At 36.1% G+C, this 19720-nt stretch overlaps 1 protein-coding gene across 3 annotated transcripts in view; it reads left to right on the top strand.

Moving 5' to 3' along the window:
• The window catches only part of ADGRD1 (adhesion G protein-coupled receptor D1), a 160651-nt gene that overhangs the window by 1348 nt on the left and 139583 nt on the right, over positions 1–19720 (top strand). The window contains exons 1-7 of one of the 3 annotated variants that reach the window (XM_037376876.1): positions 1028–1629; positions 1724–1760; positions 5719–5802; positions 9134–9229; positions 12070–12192; positions 16784–16963; positions 18196–18450. In XM_037376876.1, the coding sequence (XP_037232773.1) occupies positions 1561–1629; positions 1724–1760; positions 5719–5802; positions 9134–9229; positions 12070–12192; positions 16784–16963; positions 18196–18450 (844 nt within the window). In that variant the 5' untranslated portion in view covers positions 1028–1560. Of the gene's footprint in view, positions 1–1027; positions 1630–1723; positions 1761–5718; positions 5803–9133; positions 9230–12069; positions 12193–16783; positions 16964–18195; positions 18451–19720 lie in introns of those variants that run through there. The other 2 variants (XM_037376884.1, XM_037376893.1) reach the window with 2 other exon arrangements.

Below are 19720 nucleotides of genomic sequence, written 5' to 3'. Positions count from 1 at the left end.
TTTTTCTGTAGATCACTATCTTGTGTGTCCAGTGATTTTAGGCAGAGAATGTTCTGCTGCACCAGTAAGCATCTGGGGCTGAAAGTAAGATCTAATCTGTTGATACAACTTTTGGCAAATGAAAAGGTAAATAAAATAATTTGAATTTTGCTGAGACAGTAACATGGTTTGATTCTGATTTTTAGTTTCTGATCTTGCCTACATCAGCTTTAAATGGCTTGTGTGAGGATAAAGAAGGGGTTGATATAGAAATGCGGGGGAGAGATGAACAGGGATGGAAAGCTTATCAAATTTTGTTTAAAATACTGTTCTTTCCATTTATTTCACTGCAAACAAAAAAGAACTTGGAGGGAACTGAAAACAAGATTTTACTGTAAAGGAGCAGATTAAATGAAGAATATCAACTAATTCTAGCTGCTATTTTTGTTTTACATATAAAATGATAGCTATTATTTATGATGTAGTTCAGAGTGTAGTTGGGAGGCTTTTATAAATACTTAAATGCAATTTTTATTTTTAAGAAAGTGGCAACTATAAAGGTACTTTGCTGGTGCTTTTACTAGTTTTGTTGTGCAACTGAGCAATTCAGTGAAATGGGTAATGCCTCAGTTTCTCCTTGATACAGACATAGTAAAATTAATCCCTCAGAGTGCCATGTGATTTAAATCAGTATTTTTTATTTAAAGGTCACAATTTTAAAAACAGAAATACAATCTGTTATTTTAATAAATAGATCTTAGCTTTCCTACCAAAATTCCTGTCCAAAACCTGTTTTCTTTTTCTTAAGCATTCAAATTATGAGCACTTGTTCTGGCTTTCATTCTTCTTTAAGTGTGCAGATTGCTAAGAGCAGTAATCTCTATTATCGTTTGCTGAAGCACATTGACTTGTTTCCACTTGTTCCTAGCTGGCTGGTGTTAGGACCCAGAAAAGAGACAGCAGCAATGTGATATAAATAGAGTACCAGAATGGGACAAAGTTTGAGAAGAAAGCATGACATCACTCAGACTTGCTCTCCACCCAAAAAGATCTGGGATGGAGGTGCAAACATGAGCTGGGCAAGCAAGGAGTTAGGAACTCTTCTCAGCTCAGTTTCTGAGGAAATAGTGAGAGTTATATGCCTTATGCTATGAGGAAGTACATTTTCGTACTAGCAAAACTAAAACTGGCTTCAGATCTCTGACAACGTGAAAGTGATTGAAAAGAAAAGACAACCATAGGAAGAAAGTTGAAAACAAGATCTTTTCTTTTTGGCACAGATTGTAACAAATATTTGACTTCTTTCCATGGAACAGTACAGCTTTCGGATCTGATGCATGTTTCTTTTAATTTTCTTCCAATCATGGAAATTTATTTAGAGTTAAATGAAGAAATCAAAGTGTGAAGCAAGCAAATCCTACTTAAAGGGTCTGGGAGGATATTTTGCCATCACTGAAGGAGTGGACTTTTTGAACCTGCATGGAAAATGTCCCTTTTAACACAAAAAGTAGCAAAGGAAAACTTATGATTGAAATCTTACAGGAATTTGATTCCAGTTGTACTTTTAACCTTATATAGACCATGGAGAATTTACTATCTCTGCTGTGTTGTCATTATTCTTTGCTGGTTTTATTTCAGTACAAATATCAGGTAATGTTCTGAATATGGTCAATACTGAGGTATATTTGGATTCCTTAGGAAGTTTTACCTCAGTATGTCTCATTATGTAATGTTTTATGTGCAGGTGTATGGAAATTATTCCCAGCTGCCCAAACACCCAGGTAAGGAATGTTCTGTTTACTTTTTATGACATTGTGCTTAAATATTTGTTTGCTTTTTGGTTTGCATTTTTCATAATAGCTCCAAAGAAACTGTGGTCCTACATTTTAATGTCAGCTCTGTATTAAAAATGTAATGAAGTCTAAAGTATCAGACTGTCCCAGTCATTTTAAATTCAGTAACCTACTTACTAAATATTCTGCATAGAAATATATTTGGAGAAAAATGGCTTGTATTTGATATGTAGAAAAATCCTGTTTACACTGTTTTTTTTTTTTCTCTGAGCATGAGTTTCTGAATCACGTCTCGACATAGACTATTTTCTTACCCCCCCCCCCCCAATGCCTTAGTGTTCAGCATTTTCAGTTCAATCATTTACAGTTAGATATGCCAACTTGTATACTTTGCAGTACTTTGGCATGGCTTCAAGTCATCTAGCCTCCTTTCAGCCTTTGTGCTGAAGTTTAAATCAATTATAGAACATATTAACGGATGCTCATCTGTTTTCAACGTAGAAAAAACTCAAAGCTTACTTGGGGTCTGTGTGTGTCACTGCAGAATTCTTGTGTTTATATAAATAGTTTAATTTCAAGCCTCATGGTGGTGTACAAGTACAATTTTACTGCTTTACCAATTCATTTATTGGTTTGTGCTTTTAAGTTTTAACCATAAGTAGTTATTTTCAAATAAAATCCAGAGCGATGTGAAAAAGCCATGTTGTCTGCTATTGCAGTAGCTTCAGCCCCATTAGTTTCTTTCGTTCTACCTTCACTCAAAACCAAAGAAATACAGTCTCATTTCCTATAGATGAGGTTCACTGGCTTCTAGTGGATGGAACAATAGGGGGAAAAAAGCCCTCCCACAATAAGGGGGCAAATTACACAACATACATTTTGTGTGTGTATGCAGAAGCATAACTGTGAGTGGTGATTTCTGGATTTGAACTAGGCTGTAAACAAGTCCTGTGATTTTGTTCTAAACACAGAATGGTGTTGCCTGTTGAAAGGATATTGCAAGTGTAAGTTGAATTCAGGGTAGCAGGTATTGGTTTTCAGAGGTCTTTTCAGGGCTGATGGGCTGGTAGCAGAGTAACAGCATGGCTTTATGTAGTTCAGAACTGGGAGCTGGGAAAGCCACTGACATGCATTGTGGCTCTAGGCAATTTGTTTTGCTGTGTATCTGTTTCCCTTCCCCTTTTTTTTTTTTTTGCCAACTTTTAAATGTAAGCTTGTTAAAATACAGCTTCTCCTTATGAGTTTGATACCAACCATGGCAATGCCTTTGTCATGCTGCTGCTGCTACTACTACTACCAAAATAATTGTGCCATGTTGTGACACAATTGTTTGGTGTCATATAATTTTCTCCTGAGCTTTTTCTTTTCTATTTTTCTGAAATTTCTTTTCTACCACCTCTCTTAACTTTAATCCTTTTTTTGACCTTCTGCAAAAGGCAGATGTTAGTCGGAGCAAGAGATATTTGCATTTAAGCACACTGTGAAACAGCAGGCATGTTCTGTGCTCTGCAAGATCGAACTGGTAGACTGAAGGAAGTTGTGTGGAGGTACATTAGCATATTTAGCCTATATGGATGCTCTTAATACCACAGAAATTTGTAACTTCATTTCTTCTGCAGCTGCCAGAATATGTTCTTTGAAGGCAGAACTAAGCATATACTCAGATATACTTTATGTACATGCAAAAACCCTTGTTCTCATATGCCTTTTCGTCAGTGTACTTTGCCATGCTCAGCTTCATTGAGTTTGGGTTGCTTGGAATTTTCAGATTGGGTTTTGTATAAGCATATTCTGTGTCATTATTCTCTTATGTTGACAGTAGCTTTCTCTTTTTGTTAGCAGTTGTGCATTTCTCTCTATCTTTCAAATATTCAACTGCAAACATTTCTAGTTCGGTAGCCCAATTCTGCTCTGACCAAGATCCTGGACAATTATGAATCATTTGTTTAGTGTAATCTTTGGTGTAGTAGAGTTTGGAAGCAAGTTTGAATAGTTTGTATCCTCACAAGATGCAGACTTTCTTTTAGTTCCGTGCTCTGAGCTCTAGAATTGCTTGTTTTGATGTTCAGCAATTTTATTAACTCTGCACTGTTACTAAAAAAAAATGTTTTTTGGGGGGATCCTGTCTGTCACAGCTCTAAAACTACACCATGAGGATGCAGAACATCAAGCTGATCTCCACTGTGTGGGCTAGGCAATTGAAGGATGCAAGTAAAATTGCTGCGTCTTCATATCTATGATAAAGAAATCCTGTTTGTATCAGGATGTTAAAATGATGGAGTAATTATCAAATAGGCAAGCTGTTTTGATCTCGGGAGTGAAGACAGGTGTAGGATAGAGTGTAAATGTCATAGGACACTGCTTGTGATGTGTTTTAATTTGCACACTAGGTGTAGGAAGCTTTTGTATGGTGCGTAACAGCTGAAATGGTTTTTAACAAACTTAAATCTAGCAGCTTTGCACCTCCATGTTCTTGAAAGATTTCTTGGGAATGAAAAATGATTGTAGGGTAAAGAACTACAGACATGGTGTAATATAAATATTTGCGCTATCTGTCCCTGTTGTCTGTTCTGTCATTTACCCCCCTCAAAAAAAAAAAATAATTCTAATAGGATGAAATACCATGATGGTGAACAAAACATGTTCTCATTGGCATTCACAGTAAAAATTCTGTATCGGCCTTCTAAAACTTTCTTAATAGGAGATTATAAATTTATTTCATCACAGCTGGTTAAATAAATTCTTTTGAGAATAAAGGATTTCTTGCAGCTAATAAGATAATAAAAATTACTGTTCATGTTTTCCTACATTATTAATGCTATACCATTAAACCAGAATTATTATCTTAACACAAAATTTGATAGTTTTGGGCAGCCTGCTTCTGGTCAGGTTTGAGTGTTCACATCTAAAACTTCAAAGTTGTTGGTCAGACTGTGCAGATAATCTGTCAGTGGAAACCAGCAGATGTTTTGTTTTTGTCAGCTTGTCCACCTGTTGCTAAGGAGGACATCTAGGAAAACAAAGTGTTCTCATCAGCCACAAGGAGTTGTTCTGGTTTTGGTGTAGTGGAGAAGGTTATGAAGGAACAGTTAATGTTGTATGGGGAGGAGTGAACTCTTTATCCATGTGTTGCTTAATAGTCTGGATGGAACCCCTTCTCTTGAGGAATGTCAAATCTCTTCTGTTAAAGGAAGTTCTGATGACTTTGTTAAGGTGAGAGTTATCTGGAGATGTCAGGAAGACTAGACTCTGCAGGCATCTATGCTCTCATCCACATGGCAGGTCTTCCACCACTGAGCTTTTTTTCACCTTTGGTCTTCTATGGCTGACAAGTGTCTCTCCATGGAAGACCAAAAGTGAAAAAATGCTTGGGTTAATATAACCTGAAGGTGTTGGACTGGTTTTTCAGTGGATTTTGCAGAAAGGATAAGATTCCTGGTAACTCTCTAGCATCTTCCCCTACTCCCTTGAACTGAAGAGATCTGAGTTACTTATGGAGGAGTCAGAAGCAGTAGTAGTATGCTGTAGAGGATAAACATACCCTGTGCATTTCCTTCTTGGTGCTTTGTGTTATCTACCATGTGTTTAAAATCTCAGTAAAATCTTGAAATTACTCTTCAATGACTCCTTGACTGTTACTTCAACAAATGCTGCCTGATACGCTAGCAGAGATTTAATCAGAGATTATTATGCATTTTAAGTGCAATTAAAATAAAAATCAGTTGAGTTTTAAAAACAGCTGTTTTCTGCAATGGTCAGTCAGATGTGTGGCTTTAATCTACTCTGCTATTTTGATTTATGATCTTGCTTATGTGCTGTACTTGATTTACATAGAATATCTTGTTTTACTTAACCTAGTGACCTCCATTATTGTTTTCTGTGGAGCCTTGTTCCACTCCTTGTTGGTCCTTACTTTAATAACTTTTTCATGTGTGTTTCTTGAAAGGGTTCAAAGTTCTTGCATCAGCTTCCCATTACTGGCCATTGGAAGATGTGGATGGAATTCATGAGTTTCGGGATACGAATGGAGGTAGACAAAGGATTCATTGACAGTGGCAATAACATAAGTATTTGATATAAATATTTGTGGCAGTCTGTAAGTAGAAAGGGAGCAGGAGAAATGAAAAGGGTTAGTTTTTGTACCACAGCAGCTGAGAGATTTTTTTTCCAGTTAATGTTTTTGCAGTGCTTCAATGTCCAAATGATACTGTATTTGTGAACTGATTTTTACAGAGTATTTTAAGATATTTTATGGGCTGTCTACACATTGTAAAGGTTATAAAGAGAAAAGGTTTATGATCCAAAAAGTCATTGAAATCACATTGTTATTAGTTGGTTTGATACATGCATAAAATGCACTAATGCACTCAGTGACTGAGATCCTTGGCTATGCCAGCAGTGAAGACGCCTGTTTCTTTTTGCTTTTTGGAAGGAGTTAAATGCCCACATTCTTCATGCACTTTTGAAAATTGCATTAGTATCTGTAGAAAGAGAAGTGTAAACCCTTATCTGAATGCTTTTTATTCATTTTTATGTGCTTTTGGGTATTTCCTTAAGAGCAGCATTGCAGCATTAGTTCAAATTCTTTTCTGATTGGGCAAAACAGAGAGAGGTTTGGTAAGGCAAAACTCTCACTAATTTGAAACACTCAGTTGTCAGGATTGCAGGATCCCAGAGGGAATGATATTAAAAGGTAGTCTGGTTGGATTTGGCAGCTTTCTGGTTCTGATGTTTCATATCAGGATCAAAAAGGGAGGTGGGGCTTCCCGGACATGTGTGGTGATGTAATTAATGAAGCTTTGACCAAATCACTGTATCCCATTTGCAGCATTATGAACAGCATAAGGCCATTCCTTTCAGAAGAAATTTTTAGCTATGCCCTGCCTCCTTCTGAGACTCAAAGGTCCCTTGGTAATTTTCACATGAACTGTTTTTTCTCTTCTGACACTTTAGCCAATTCCAAATTGGGCTGATGTATATTCCCTAGTATTTCTCACGGTATGGCTGAGCAACTTGGCAGTTGAGCTAAACTGTTTTGTACTAGTGCAAGGGGTAGCTGCTGTGTCACTACTGGTGACTGTAATAGCTTCACCTAGAAATATCACTGCAGAAGATTAAATCAGATGTTAGAGACCTTTACAGCCTTACATGAAAAATGTTACAAAAGTGCAAAGTTATTGCTGTTTATTACACAAAAATGTTCTGAAGTGGGGAAAAAGATCCATAAATATCTAAAGCCTTTTATTCCAGAGGTGTTCAAGTATTTTAAGCTTAAACTTTGACACATCTTTCCACAAAGTCTCTTAAAGGAATGAAATTGCCTGAACAGAAATAAATCTGGGCAATATTCTGGTCCTGTTAGAGGCTGATGACAGCGTTCCTATTGAGTTCAATAGAATCATAATTTGGCTTACAAAGTTACCATGTGAGTTCTCTAACGGTGTGTTAAAGTAATTTTCTGACTCTGGACTTCACTTTGTATCAGGAAGAGTGAAGTACTCCATATCTAGCACTGTTTTGGCACTCATGTTACAACAAAGTTGTTTTGAAAGTGCTTGAAAGTGATACATAAAATGCAGCTCTCAGAAGAATGACAATTGATGTTAGATTGTTTTTCAGACTGTGTTAAATGACATGAATGACAATTGATGTTAGATTGTTTTTCAGACTGTGCTAAATGACATTATTTCAGCAAAATTCAGAAATCTTTTCAGTAGTATCTTGGCAGAGGTAGAAAGCAGAACACATACAGTTCCTAGTCCTACAAACCTTCACTTAAAGGAATGGGACTGGCTCACATGAGCAATCTTCTTTGACTTGTACTGTGATGTTGAGTTAAATAACTTTATAAATGAGCCAGCTGCATGACTTTGCTGAAGAAGTTTGCTGGACATTGTCTTACTATTATTTGCAGGGGATGCCAGTAGCAAAAAGTCTTTTTCTCTGCAGTGCAGTTATGATAATGATGAATTCTTTCCCCAGTGTTGGAGCGGGTAGTTCATGCTCTTCTCAGTTGCTCATATTGTGTCTTATAGCACACAGATCTTATTTCAGCTGCCTCCAGCAGAGGTTTTATGTATCTGTCTGATATTTGACTTTGATATACAAGAAGTTTTCTATATGGGTGTAATGTAATGCAGGTGACAATTTGCTTGTTTTTGATACCATTCTGATTACACAACTCTTCTGTTTATTGCTAGTCTTTCTTATTTTTCCATTCGTCGTATCATGCGATTATTTTCATTCCATGTTTCTCCTCTTAAATTCTTGAGGCATCATACTCTGTCCATCATGTTAATCCATGTTATTTGTTGAAGTCATTGTGTGTGAAGCCAGATTTATATCTCTCAATGCATTTGTGTTGTGAGAGTGTCAGCAAATTAATTTTCTTTTGTTATCTCAGCAGTAGAAGCAATTGAAGGGAAACAATTAACTTAAAATGTAGCAAACAGAAAAAGATGTGGCCGTGTTCAGGTTTTTTATTTGACCCCTTGTTTTCCATGCATTTTTCTCTTGAGGTTTTTGTTTGGTTTTGGTTTTTTTTAAAGAACATTTGCCTTTCCCTTCTGTGAGCTCAGTTGGTCTAAAACCCAAATCGATGTGTGTCTATTTACTTTCATGAGCTTTCCATCAAGCTCTATTTGCCTGCCCAGGGTAAATAATGACAGTGCGTAAGATACTGTTAATTTATCAAAATAACAAAATATTAGAGAATAAAAATTTATTTTCAGATATAAAAAGTTGCATTTTTTATTATTTTTAAATGGAATTTCTTGTATTTAATTTGTGCCCATTGCCTCTTTTCTGTTCACTGGATACAACTAAGAAGAGTCTGGTGCTATCTTTACACCTCCCATCTGGTGTATAGACACTGATAAGATCCCTCAGCCCTCCCTTCTCCAGACTGAGCAGTCCCAGCATTCTTAGCCTTTCACTGGACTTCCTCCAGTATGTCCATGTCTCTCTTGTACTGGGGAGCCCAGAACTGGACAAGGGTTTTCAATTGCCCATAGATTTTGCATCAGTATAATGAATTTTGTTATAATTGCAGAGTTGCTTACCAGCATGGCTGTATTTCAGAGCCCTTCACCTGCCGTTGTATTTTTTTTTATATTTTTTTCTCAGTTACTGTAAGGAAAAAATGTTTTAGTGATACAGTATTTACTTAACTTGTGTAATCAAAGAATGTAACACTCGCATACAAGTCCTTGGGAGAAGGGGTTGTATGATAATTTTAAAGGCTGCTGACCAACATCTGTGATTTGTGCTATGTTGAGAGATATGAACTGGCCAATTCATTACTGATTGTGTTTATTCATTGTTTTTCTTATTTGCTTATTTTCTTTTGTTGTTCCACCCAGCTCTAAGAATCCACAACTTCACTGTGCTTACTTCCCATAACTCTACCTTTGTATATACCAATGACTCTGCCTACTCTAACTTCTCTGCAACTGTAGGTGAGGATTTACATGTTTTTTGTTCTGCATTTGTCAAGCTTGGATGGTTCTTGTAACATTGGATTAAAACTTAACATTGAGTTTAAGTTCAGATCATTAGGTAAAGATCTGTTTATACTTACATTGGCATATGTTATTGAAAAAGCACTCCTGCAATGTTATCTGAATTACTCTGAACTACTGGGAGAGGCATCCCCATGCTAAGCATACCATGGGAAGATGAGCCTCAGTGGTTCTCCAAAACGTAAAATATTTGAAATATTTGTATTAAGCTTAAAAGACACAGAGATGACACGTAAGAGGAACATGTAAGAACAAATAGGTTGATTTTTTTTCTTGTCTTTCAAGGTTATAAAAGGAAAAAGAAGCCATCTGTTTTTCACCATTTCATAGTAGTTTTTAAAGGACATATTAAGAAGGACACGTGCAAGCAAATTTGCAAAGCCCGGAAGTAAGAACTTGTCAATCATGACATATTTTGATTAACAAGCAAAAATCTGCACATAGATGTCCTTTTAATGGTATTTTTTTTTCACGTCAACACACCAGGTTATAAAAGGAAGAACAGAAAATGACAACTCTCCAGGCAGAAACCTGACAGATTGGAAACTATTTACATCTACACCAGCATAAGTTTAAAGTCATTTAAGTCACTAGCATTTACATTTGTGTACGTACAATTGAAATATGACCTCTTATCCACTTTACAGTTAGGTATTAACTCACATCTAGTTTGAAAACCTGACCTAAGAAGAAGGATGGAAACGGTCAAACTGTCATATGGGCTGCTCAGAGACTATGAGGTTTCTATTAGAGTAGTAAACCCACTATTTTTCTACTCTTAACAGTAAAAGTTTGCTGACAAATGGGAACTCTATTAATAATGAACTTCAAATGACCCTAATTCCTTACAATCCTTTCTTATCTGCTTTATAGAGCATTTGCATAGTTCTCACATAATAAGATATATTCAATATCAACATTAAAAAGAGTGACATCAGTGGCAAAAGAAATTCTATGGAAACAGGAAGGCGTTACTTTATGGGATTTATTCTGGCTAGATTAATTTAGAATTCAAGTGACTCCAGAAGAACATAGAAATCTTTGCTCACCCATAACACACACTCAAATTTTTGAAATAAACTATATTTTATCTGTCAATTAGAGATAGAACTTGATGACTTCATGCTCAAAGGGAAAGGAAGATACCCGAAACCTGTGTTATTCGTCTTGAGATTTGGAATGGACTAAGAAAATACTTGGACATACATTCACTGAGGGCTATGCCATGCTGTTGCTGTTACATTGAGTGGTGTTACCCTACAGATGGGTCAGCACTATGACTGCTGTCCTCATGCCTGATGGTTGTCTACAGTTTGAAAATGAGACGCCCTTTTGCCCATGTCCCCATTGCATAAAGGGGTGCACCGTCTTGAAGCAGTGACAGGTATTTGTGATTATCACTGCAAATAGATGGTCTGTCCCTAGCGCTGAATGTGCATCTTTGGCGTGATTTACACTGTGCCCTGCTGTGCAAAAGGCTTCTGTTAAGTCAGGTAGATATACAGTGATAAATACAGAGGGAAGTACCTTATGGCCCACCTTTTATGTGTTTTAGACCATTTGTGTGCCTTCCTTATTTCCTCTTATGTTCTCATTACATTTTTAAAAATATCAAGCAGCATCTAGCTGGCAATTTCTTCACCTCAGAGCAGGAAAAGACTGTATTCCCATTGTTGGTGTTTCCCTTGGAGCAACTACTAACACTTTCAGAAGAAATTATAGAGAAGGGTCTTAAACCCAAGATCCTGAACCTTCACAGTCCTAAGAAATGCCATCACAAACAATGGTATTAATGTGAAATTCCAAACTGAACAATTAAATTTTGTCTGCTCAGAAACAGATGATAGAATATTCTTTGTTTTGTGGAATGCAGGCTTTTTAAGACAGTGGATTTTTTTGATTGTGATTTCCTATTGTTTTCATTGCTAAAATTAATCCCTCTTTTTATCTTGGGACAAATGAGATCAACTTCCTGTCATCATCTGTCGGCTAGACTCTTAGACCTTAGTGAGGTTTCCTTTAGTAAACAAGGTCATGTTTTTTTAGTATTAAGAAGGCTCATGTGCTTTAGCTAGTGGGAGATAAATCAACAGTCCTTTTCTTTAGGAGAGAACACAATAATATCACACTCAAATCACAAGACAATTAGTCTTTATCCATGTTAGACAAAGAAATAGCCTTTCCAAATGACAGTGGTGCCATACCTAAGGATGTCTGGAAAGGATATATATTTCTGCCTTTTGACTATAGCTTGTCAAGTATATTTCATTGCATTGTATTTTTAAAGAAAAGTGGTTTTTGATCACAAAATTGCCCTTTCAAAAAATGAAAAAACCCCCCTTTATTCTGTGACATTTTTCATTTAAGAATTTCTTCATTAGCAACCTAACCGTATGACAGAAATACCTCTATGATGTGTCTGGTATTCAGGGCTCTGGAAAGCAGAAGGTTTATTCAGATTACTTTGAAATAATGGGTTTTGGATGTATGGATTCTGTCAAGCAGTCTTAGTTAATCAAGAATCTGATGGATATGAGTGTAATTTTTGCAGTCTTGAAATGAAAGAGTTATGGGTATGATTCTTAAAAAAAAAACCAAGACAAACCACCAACAAAACTCCCACAAAACCCAAAAAGAAAAACAACAAAACAAACCAAAAATAGCAAACCTATAGTTGGGACAAGATAAACATATGAGGTGTATGAATCTATTAAAATAATTTTTCCAGGATGTTTTGATTTATATTAATGTTAAACTATGTCTTGCTTTTCCTTTAGATATTGTAGAAGGAATGGTGAACAAAGGAATTTACGTCACTGAAAAGAAGGGAGTTACCTTTCTCTTCTTTGGAAGCTATCAAAATTCTTGCATTAGTAATCCAGAAGTCTGTGGACCTGAAGGTTAGTAAATTTATGAATTACTATTTACTTTTCCTTTGCTGCCGAATTATGTAATTCAATAATAGTTTCTTTCTTCATTGAAACAAACTCTTTTTTTCATTTTTTCCATAATAAGGAAAGCTTGACCTCTTTATTAACTTTTAAAACAATTGAGTGTTGATTGCTGAAAATTTAGTCTTTTCTAACTGCAATTCAAATTAGAACTAATCACCAACTACTCGGATCAATGATCTACAGTATAATTAATACAAATAAAACCAGAAATAAGCTTACAGTGCCCAAAATCTTGCTTCTGGCATGAAGATTAATTCCTACAGGAATTGCAGTTTGACAGACAATGAAGTTGTCCTAACAGGTTTCATATTTAGGAGACAGTTTTCTCAATGTGGCCTCTTAGCATTAATGGGGTTTTTTGGTGATTTTTTTTTTTTAATTTATCGTTGGAGATAACAAAATCTTTAAGTCTCTGGTGTCTTGGAATCCTGTTGGTCCTTGCAGGTGCGTTAAATCTCTTCATTTTATTTCTCTTCAGTTCTTCTTGGGCTATGGGCACAAAACGGTCTGTGTAGTAGGGGTTACAGATTTGACAATATACCAATTACAGAAGATAATTAAAACTCTATACAGCTGTCAAACCAGACATACAACTACTCAATAGCATAAAACATTCACTAGAGATTTACAATTTCATGGAAATGGAAGGATCAATGGAGAATGGTGGCTTTCTTTAGTTGAACACCAGTAGTCCCTAAACTTAAACAGTATTGTTACCATTGAATTTTCTGGCTTTTATTGATTTAGGCTATTCTTCAAGTGGGTAACATTACTTGAAATAGGATTTATTTACTTTTTAACTGCTAAAGCAAGAGCTGTGTACAAACTTTTTAAGAAAGTAGGAGAAACTCAAGAGAGCAGACATTACGTGGCTGTTAACTGAGAGTATTAGAAAAACTGATTCAGTATCCTATTGTTGGTATATTTTCTGATACATGCTGTATCTTTTCATACTTTTTTTTCTACCACTGGGAAATAAAAATCGTAAGTCATATTATTTCTACATCTATAGTATAATATAATAATCAGAATAAATTATAGTACTCCCAGTATCTCTCAAACAAGAACATTAAAATCATAAAACACTGAAATGTTCAGCAGATAAAATGTGAAGAGAAAAATTCATATAACAATAAAGACTAAGTCACTGTAGCAGGGGGAAAAAAAAAAAGGGAAAAAAGCCAACACCCCTTTATCTAAAGAGTGTCTTTGTTTCTGAATCAAATACAACCTGTAGCATTGATAAGATGTGATTTTATTCAAGTGTGCTATTGCTTAAACATCCCTTGATGTTTGTTTGTTGCATTTGTGCGAAACATATTAAGTACATTTAGGCAGGGAATGCTTTCTGAAACAATCTTGGGATACTTTTCAGATGAAGTATTACAATCTATGAAACAAAAATGCCATTATTTTTTCCTAAGATAAATTTAATAACATTTCAGAACTGTTATTTTGACTTGAGAAAACAAATTCGTGGCTTCTATATGTTGAAACCTTCTTCCCTGCCTTCCTTCTTTCTTAAGTAATTTTTAAACAATGGTTTTCTGTAAGCAGTTTTGGGCATATTAAAGTGGCATTTTCAGTCAAAAGAAATCTTTATGAAAGATGCAAGAGAATGTTCTCTTAATCAGTAGTTTGAACACAGTAGGAGAAGTTGGATTTCGTCAACACATGCGAAATTGGAATTAAAAAAAAAAGGAAAAAAAAGCAGCTCTGTGCACAACATAGCATTCCCTAAAGCTGTGTGTTGTGTGCCTTACTTGAATTTTTAATTTTAGTTTCGGCATTTCATGAACCAGAGTGCACATAAGGAGGATTTTGATCCACAGGTCTCTTGTGGCTACAGGATGATCAGTATCTAGAGGATAGACAGTCAGAAGATAGGGGAAAACATCTCCACTGCAGACATGCTGTATAACTTAGTCTCTCCGTCTACATCACCTAAACTTCATCTCTCAGCCCGTAAAGAAGGAAAAGCAACACTTCCATGCCTTTCAGAAGTGTGGTGAAGCACTGGAAAAGGTTTTGAGACACTGACAGAGGAATTGCATTAGTAGTGGTAATAGCTTAACATTAACAAGGGCCTTGGTGGCCCTTTCATTGGGGTGGTGAAGGATGGTGTGCAGATACAAGGGAAACGTGGCTTTCTGGAAGGAGGGTTGGATCAGTGTTTCAGCCTGTTAGTGGTGTGGTAAAGAAGCTGAACTCAGACTAACTTGCTGCTGAAGGTATTGTAACTTGCTTACAACAGACCTCAAATCCTTCAGTTGGGAGTTCACAGGATTTGTAGCTTTAAACCCATATCTACCAAGATCAAGCAGACTGAGATTGATGATGTTCATATACTGATTGATTTCTAGGGGGCCAATGATAATTGATTAGCGTTTCCATGGTAGTTATTTTATCATGTATAAAGTGTTAAGGAATTGTATGTAGATCACATAAATTGATGGGTGTTGTCATCAGGATAAACAGAAAGAGCAGTTAGACAGGAAGATACTATATAGTTAAATTATTTATACTGCAATAATGTAATTTTAATTTCTCTGTTAAGTTAACGTGATAAAATTAATATGTGAAATAGTAAAAAAAATATGTTCCAGATTAGTAGTGGGGGAATATTTCTGATGACTGTCGTGAGCATTCTGAGGCTTTTCCATCTTTAATCATAAAATTATGAAACACAGAAAACCCTATGGTTTCAGCAAGAATTGTACGTAATAGTTTGAGTGCTTCATTAACTAGTGCTGGGCTATCTGGTAGCAAATTGGCAAAGTTCATACTGCCTGGTGGGCCTGAAGAACTGCTAACTATAAAATCACCTAGACATGTATTTTGACTACATGTGAAAAGAGCATGGTCAGCAGGTTAAGGGAAGTGATTATTCCCCTCTGTTCAGCTCTCATGACAGCATATCTGAAGTGCGATGTCCCATTTTTGTCCCCTGATACAAGAGAAACTGAGAAGCCAGAGTGAGACCAGCAGATGATTTAGGGGGCTGAAAAATATGATAGGGGAGAGCAGGCTGAGGCTTTTCCTTCTACCATAAAGAAAAGAGAATGCGAAGGACTGTCTTCAGCTACCTGATGGGTGGTTATAGAAGCAGATGGAGCTAAACAATCTTGGAGATGTACAATGAAAATGTGACAGGCAACGCAGGCACATTGTAGCACAGTAGATTCTGACTAAATCTAAGGAAAAAAGTTTCTTTGCAGGATGGGTGGTCAAATATTGGGATGGTTTGCACAGAGAGGCTGTGCGATCTGCATCTGTGGTGACACTAAAATCTCAGCTGAGCTCTGAGCAACCGGATCTAGTTCTGATATTGGCCCTACTTTGAACAGGCAGTTTAGACTAGGTAATCTTCAGGCTCATTGCCAAATTAATTCTCTATGATTTTTTTGTGGAAAAACCTTTTCCACTTCTATACATCATAAAGTTTTTCTCAACATGCTCTGAACTCAGATTTTTATTGTTAGCACTTTGTATCATAAATTCTGAGATGAACATTTTTAGGAGCTGTTCAGTCAAGCCATTTTCTTTGTAATTCTATCTGACTGCAGAACCTCTACAGCAGAGCCACTATGAATTTCCATTGTGCAAGGGAGGTTTGATTTGCTGCTTTTTTCAGTCAAGCCTTTTGAGGTAACTTTTATTAAAGAAACAAGCCATTTTAAAGAAATCATATTTCTGTACTAATGTGCAATCTGAAGAGGTCTTCAATTTTACAGTGTAATGGTAAAATTTACTGTGACTTGATCAGGATTATTTGTGGACAAAGTGAATCATGTGCACTTGCAGGATTGCACTTGCGTTTTGTGAAGAATTCTTTGATTTTTGTGTAGGTGGGAACCTCAGAATTTTGACTGTGGCTCTGCATATGTTGCTGTCCCTTTCTTTTACATTGATTCTTTGGTTTCAGTGATTATTGGAGCACTGAAGTGTGAAAACACAGGTAATAACATGCTTAGAAGAATTAAAGTGTAATTAGCAATGGATGCTACTCAATAAGCATGGGCATACTGGCAGCCAGTTAGCACATCAGTAGTTTGGAAGCAGCCAATGTACTGCTTCTGGCTGTGCCGGCATTTGGTGTACATCAAAAAAAAAAAAAAAGTAGATGCAAGTGGAGGATATGAGGTATGAAAGCAACTTGTCTTTTGAAATAAAATAATGGGAGGAAAAGGGGATCATGACAGGAGAGTGAGAAGGGTCAGGAGACTGGAGGTATAAGGCAAAGGGAATGGAATCATAAATCTGTAAGAATTTCATTACTTTCGGTGCTTTAGTTTGTGAGAAGCTACTCAGGAAGCAATGATTACTACTCTGTCCTGTGTGTGATGTGAAACCAAGGAAAAGATGTTTATTGGGTTTAAACTCTCAGAGCATTGTTGATTTCAAAAATGCTGTCCTTGTTTATGCTAGTGGATGATCTGTCCTCAAAAGTATTCCCACTCTCTGTATTCTACAGTATTGGAAATTTTTAATTCCACTTGGTTTTTTTCATTAAAATCCTCTTACTTGCTTTCATCAGGAGTAACATTTTCATTTTTCTGGAAGACTCAAGACCAGCACGCTAAGTCTCTCCCTGCCTATGGTGGACAAGTTATTTCCAGTGGTTTCAAAATCTGTTCAAATGAAGGTGAAGGTTCAGTGGAATTTTATACCCGTGGGAATGCAATGATGAAGTGGAAAGCAAGCTTTAGTCCGCCAGGTAAAGTGTTTTTGTTTTGGTTTTTTTCTGTTAGTTTTTGGTTGGTTGGTTGGTTGGTTTTTTTTGGTTTGATTTTTTATTTTTTCTTGATTTCTTTGTTATATTTGTTCTTGCGGGAGAGATGTAGTGGTAAGAGCACAGCTTCAAGAAAGTAGTGGATATATAAAAATAGCTACAGAGCTCTGTGCTTAAGAACTCTCTTGATGTGGAGAGAGACAAAGTACAAACTGAGAAAAAAGTTATATAGTATTATAGAACGTTTTCCATTAGTAGCAGTCCATGGACCCAAGTCTCATTTTTTTTCCAAAGTGGAATTCTTATTGACGTGAATAGATAGATTGCTTAGATGGAAACATGAGTGAAGAATTAAGGTTAATCCCTGACAGTTCTCAGTATATTCTAAAACTAGATATGTATGCTGTCCCCTACTGCCTCCTAAATTAAGACTTTGTTTGGTAGCTATCTAACTGGATGTTTAGTGCTTTGGTCATTTTGTTATCTATTGAGAGTCAAGTTTTGTATGCCATGGCATAGTATTAATAAACACATTGGTATATCACATATCTTACTGCTTCTATCTAAACTGTGTATTGTTGGGGAGCAGTAATACCTGGCAACTGGGACAAATTTAGGTCTTCTGGTAATGCCAGTGACAATCACTTAATCTTTTCTTGCCTTATTTTGACTACCTGTACATTGGTAAAATAGGACTCTCTCACCTCATAGTAGCAGAGTTTTCAGAAATCTTATTTTAAGAGAAAAGCAGCTAAATGGTAAGAATAATTCACGCATTTATGGATTATCCAATCCAAGTGAAAATTAATACTATGTTTTCAGCATCTCAAGTGTACCAAAGAAACTGTGCCAACTTTTAGTCTATTTTCTTGTTCTCCAGTTCTTGCAATCTTTATGCAGTTCTTACTGAACTGAGTTTTGAGACAGTATTGAAGAGACTTCAAATCTTGGACAATAATACTTAGCAAGCATAATTTATGAAACTGCAGTAAGCCAAAGTAAGAGTTCAGACAAAAGCTAACAGGCATTCTGCCAAAGTGTGAGCTTCCCCATGGGTATAAAGATTAATATACATGACATCAGCATCCCATAATTCACTCTTAGCAATTCCTATACAGCTCTATAGCGTTGTGCAAGTCAGCAAAAACATACTTAACAGGAAAAACTCTAAATGGAATTGATTCATGGATTTTGCTGTGACTTTTAATGTTTTGCAGGTCCTTATTGGACTCATATTCTCTTTACTTGGAAATCGAGAGAAGGACTGAAAGTCTATGTCAATGGAACTCTAAACACAACTGATCCAGATGGGAAAGTTTTCTATGATTATGGAGGCCCCAGTGCAAATCTACTTACTGGGACAGAGGGGGATCAAACCAAGCGCTATGTGAACGGGGCATTTGATGAATTCATTATATGGGAAAGGGCACTCACCCCCAGTGAAATTGAGCAGTACTTTACAGCTGCCATTGGTGAGTGTATGCACTGTTGTCATAATTCATCTTCTGTAAAGATGCTGATTTGATGTTTAGTGTGTAGAATTTGTGTTCATTTTGCATCTTTCAGCTACTGAATGTAATTTTTAGAGGCAGAAGAAGTCAGGTATGAAAGTCACTGAAATGCTTCGCTGTCTTTGGGTGTGCAGTCTTTTCATCCTGCGATTTAGCTCCTTAAAAATGCAACAAAAATTTACCAGGACCTGAAGTATTTGGCCGTTGTTACATGCCCTGGTATAAAGAGAAGAGGAGCAATAATTAGACTTGAGGCAGAACAGTATTAGGAAAGACTGACTCCAGATTTCTAACTTGCGTTCTGGTTATTGTGTAACTTAGAGCCAAGTCACTCTGTATTTAAGCAGATGTGGATAATAAAGGTTATCTCTCTAGTTCCTGGAATGATAAAGACTTACTAACACATATATGCTTATGAACGAAAAGAAAGTTCTCAGCTGAAATATAATATAAAAGGCAAAGAATCAGGATTAGAACAAAGACTTACAAGACTGGCCCGTAAACCCTGTCTGACATTCTGTGGATCTTTATTATTAACTTTAAAAGAAATGCTGTTGCTATTAAGTGCTTGTGTGTGAATAGCAATTAGAAAACATCCATCTTGGGGATACAGCTATGAGGCATCTGGAACATTTGGGTTTGCTGGCCGTTCCCCTGCTTTCATTTATTCTTACTAGGTTACTGAGAGCTAAAGAAGTTACACTCATAACTCTTGTGCTTTTAAACCCATGGGAACCATTTTCACCATGGAAACTCTTTGGATAACACAGAACTTTGATGCCTGCCTGGAAATGAGAATATATGTGTTTGACTTCCAGGTTTGATTATAGCAATCAAATATATACAAAATATATTTTACTGAAAAGAAAATATCAACTAGTTTATGTAGAACTAAAGTCACTGAAAAAGAAAACCTTCCATCTGGTATGTAATGAAGCAATCTATTTGCTTTGCCACACAAATAATAGCAATTTCATACAATTTTTTTAAAAAAATATTTTTATTTAAAAAAGTGATTCCTATGAAAGTCTTCAACAATTCTGATTGGGAGGGTATTAATTTCATACAGGCAATAGTTTCAAAATAAAAAAAGTTTATTATAATCTAGTAATGTTGGAAAAAATGCTTTTGTATTTGGCTGTTGTATCTCTCACAACAATCTAGGATTACTGTAACACTGTCCAACTAAAAGCTACCATAAATCACATTGTTTGATTTAGTGTAACTCAAG

Source organism: Falco rusticolus, chromosome 1 (genome assembly GCF_015220075.1).
Source record: "Falco rusticolus isolate bFalRus1 chromosome 1, bFalRus1.pri, whole genome shotgun sequence".
Taxonomy (NCBI): Eukaryota; Metazoa; Chordata; class Aves; order Falconiformes; family Falconidae; genus Falco; species Falco rusticolus.
Note: the sequence above shows the minus strand (reverse complement) of the source record. Positions and strands in the feature narration are given on the sequence as shown.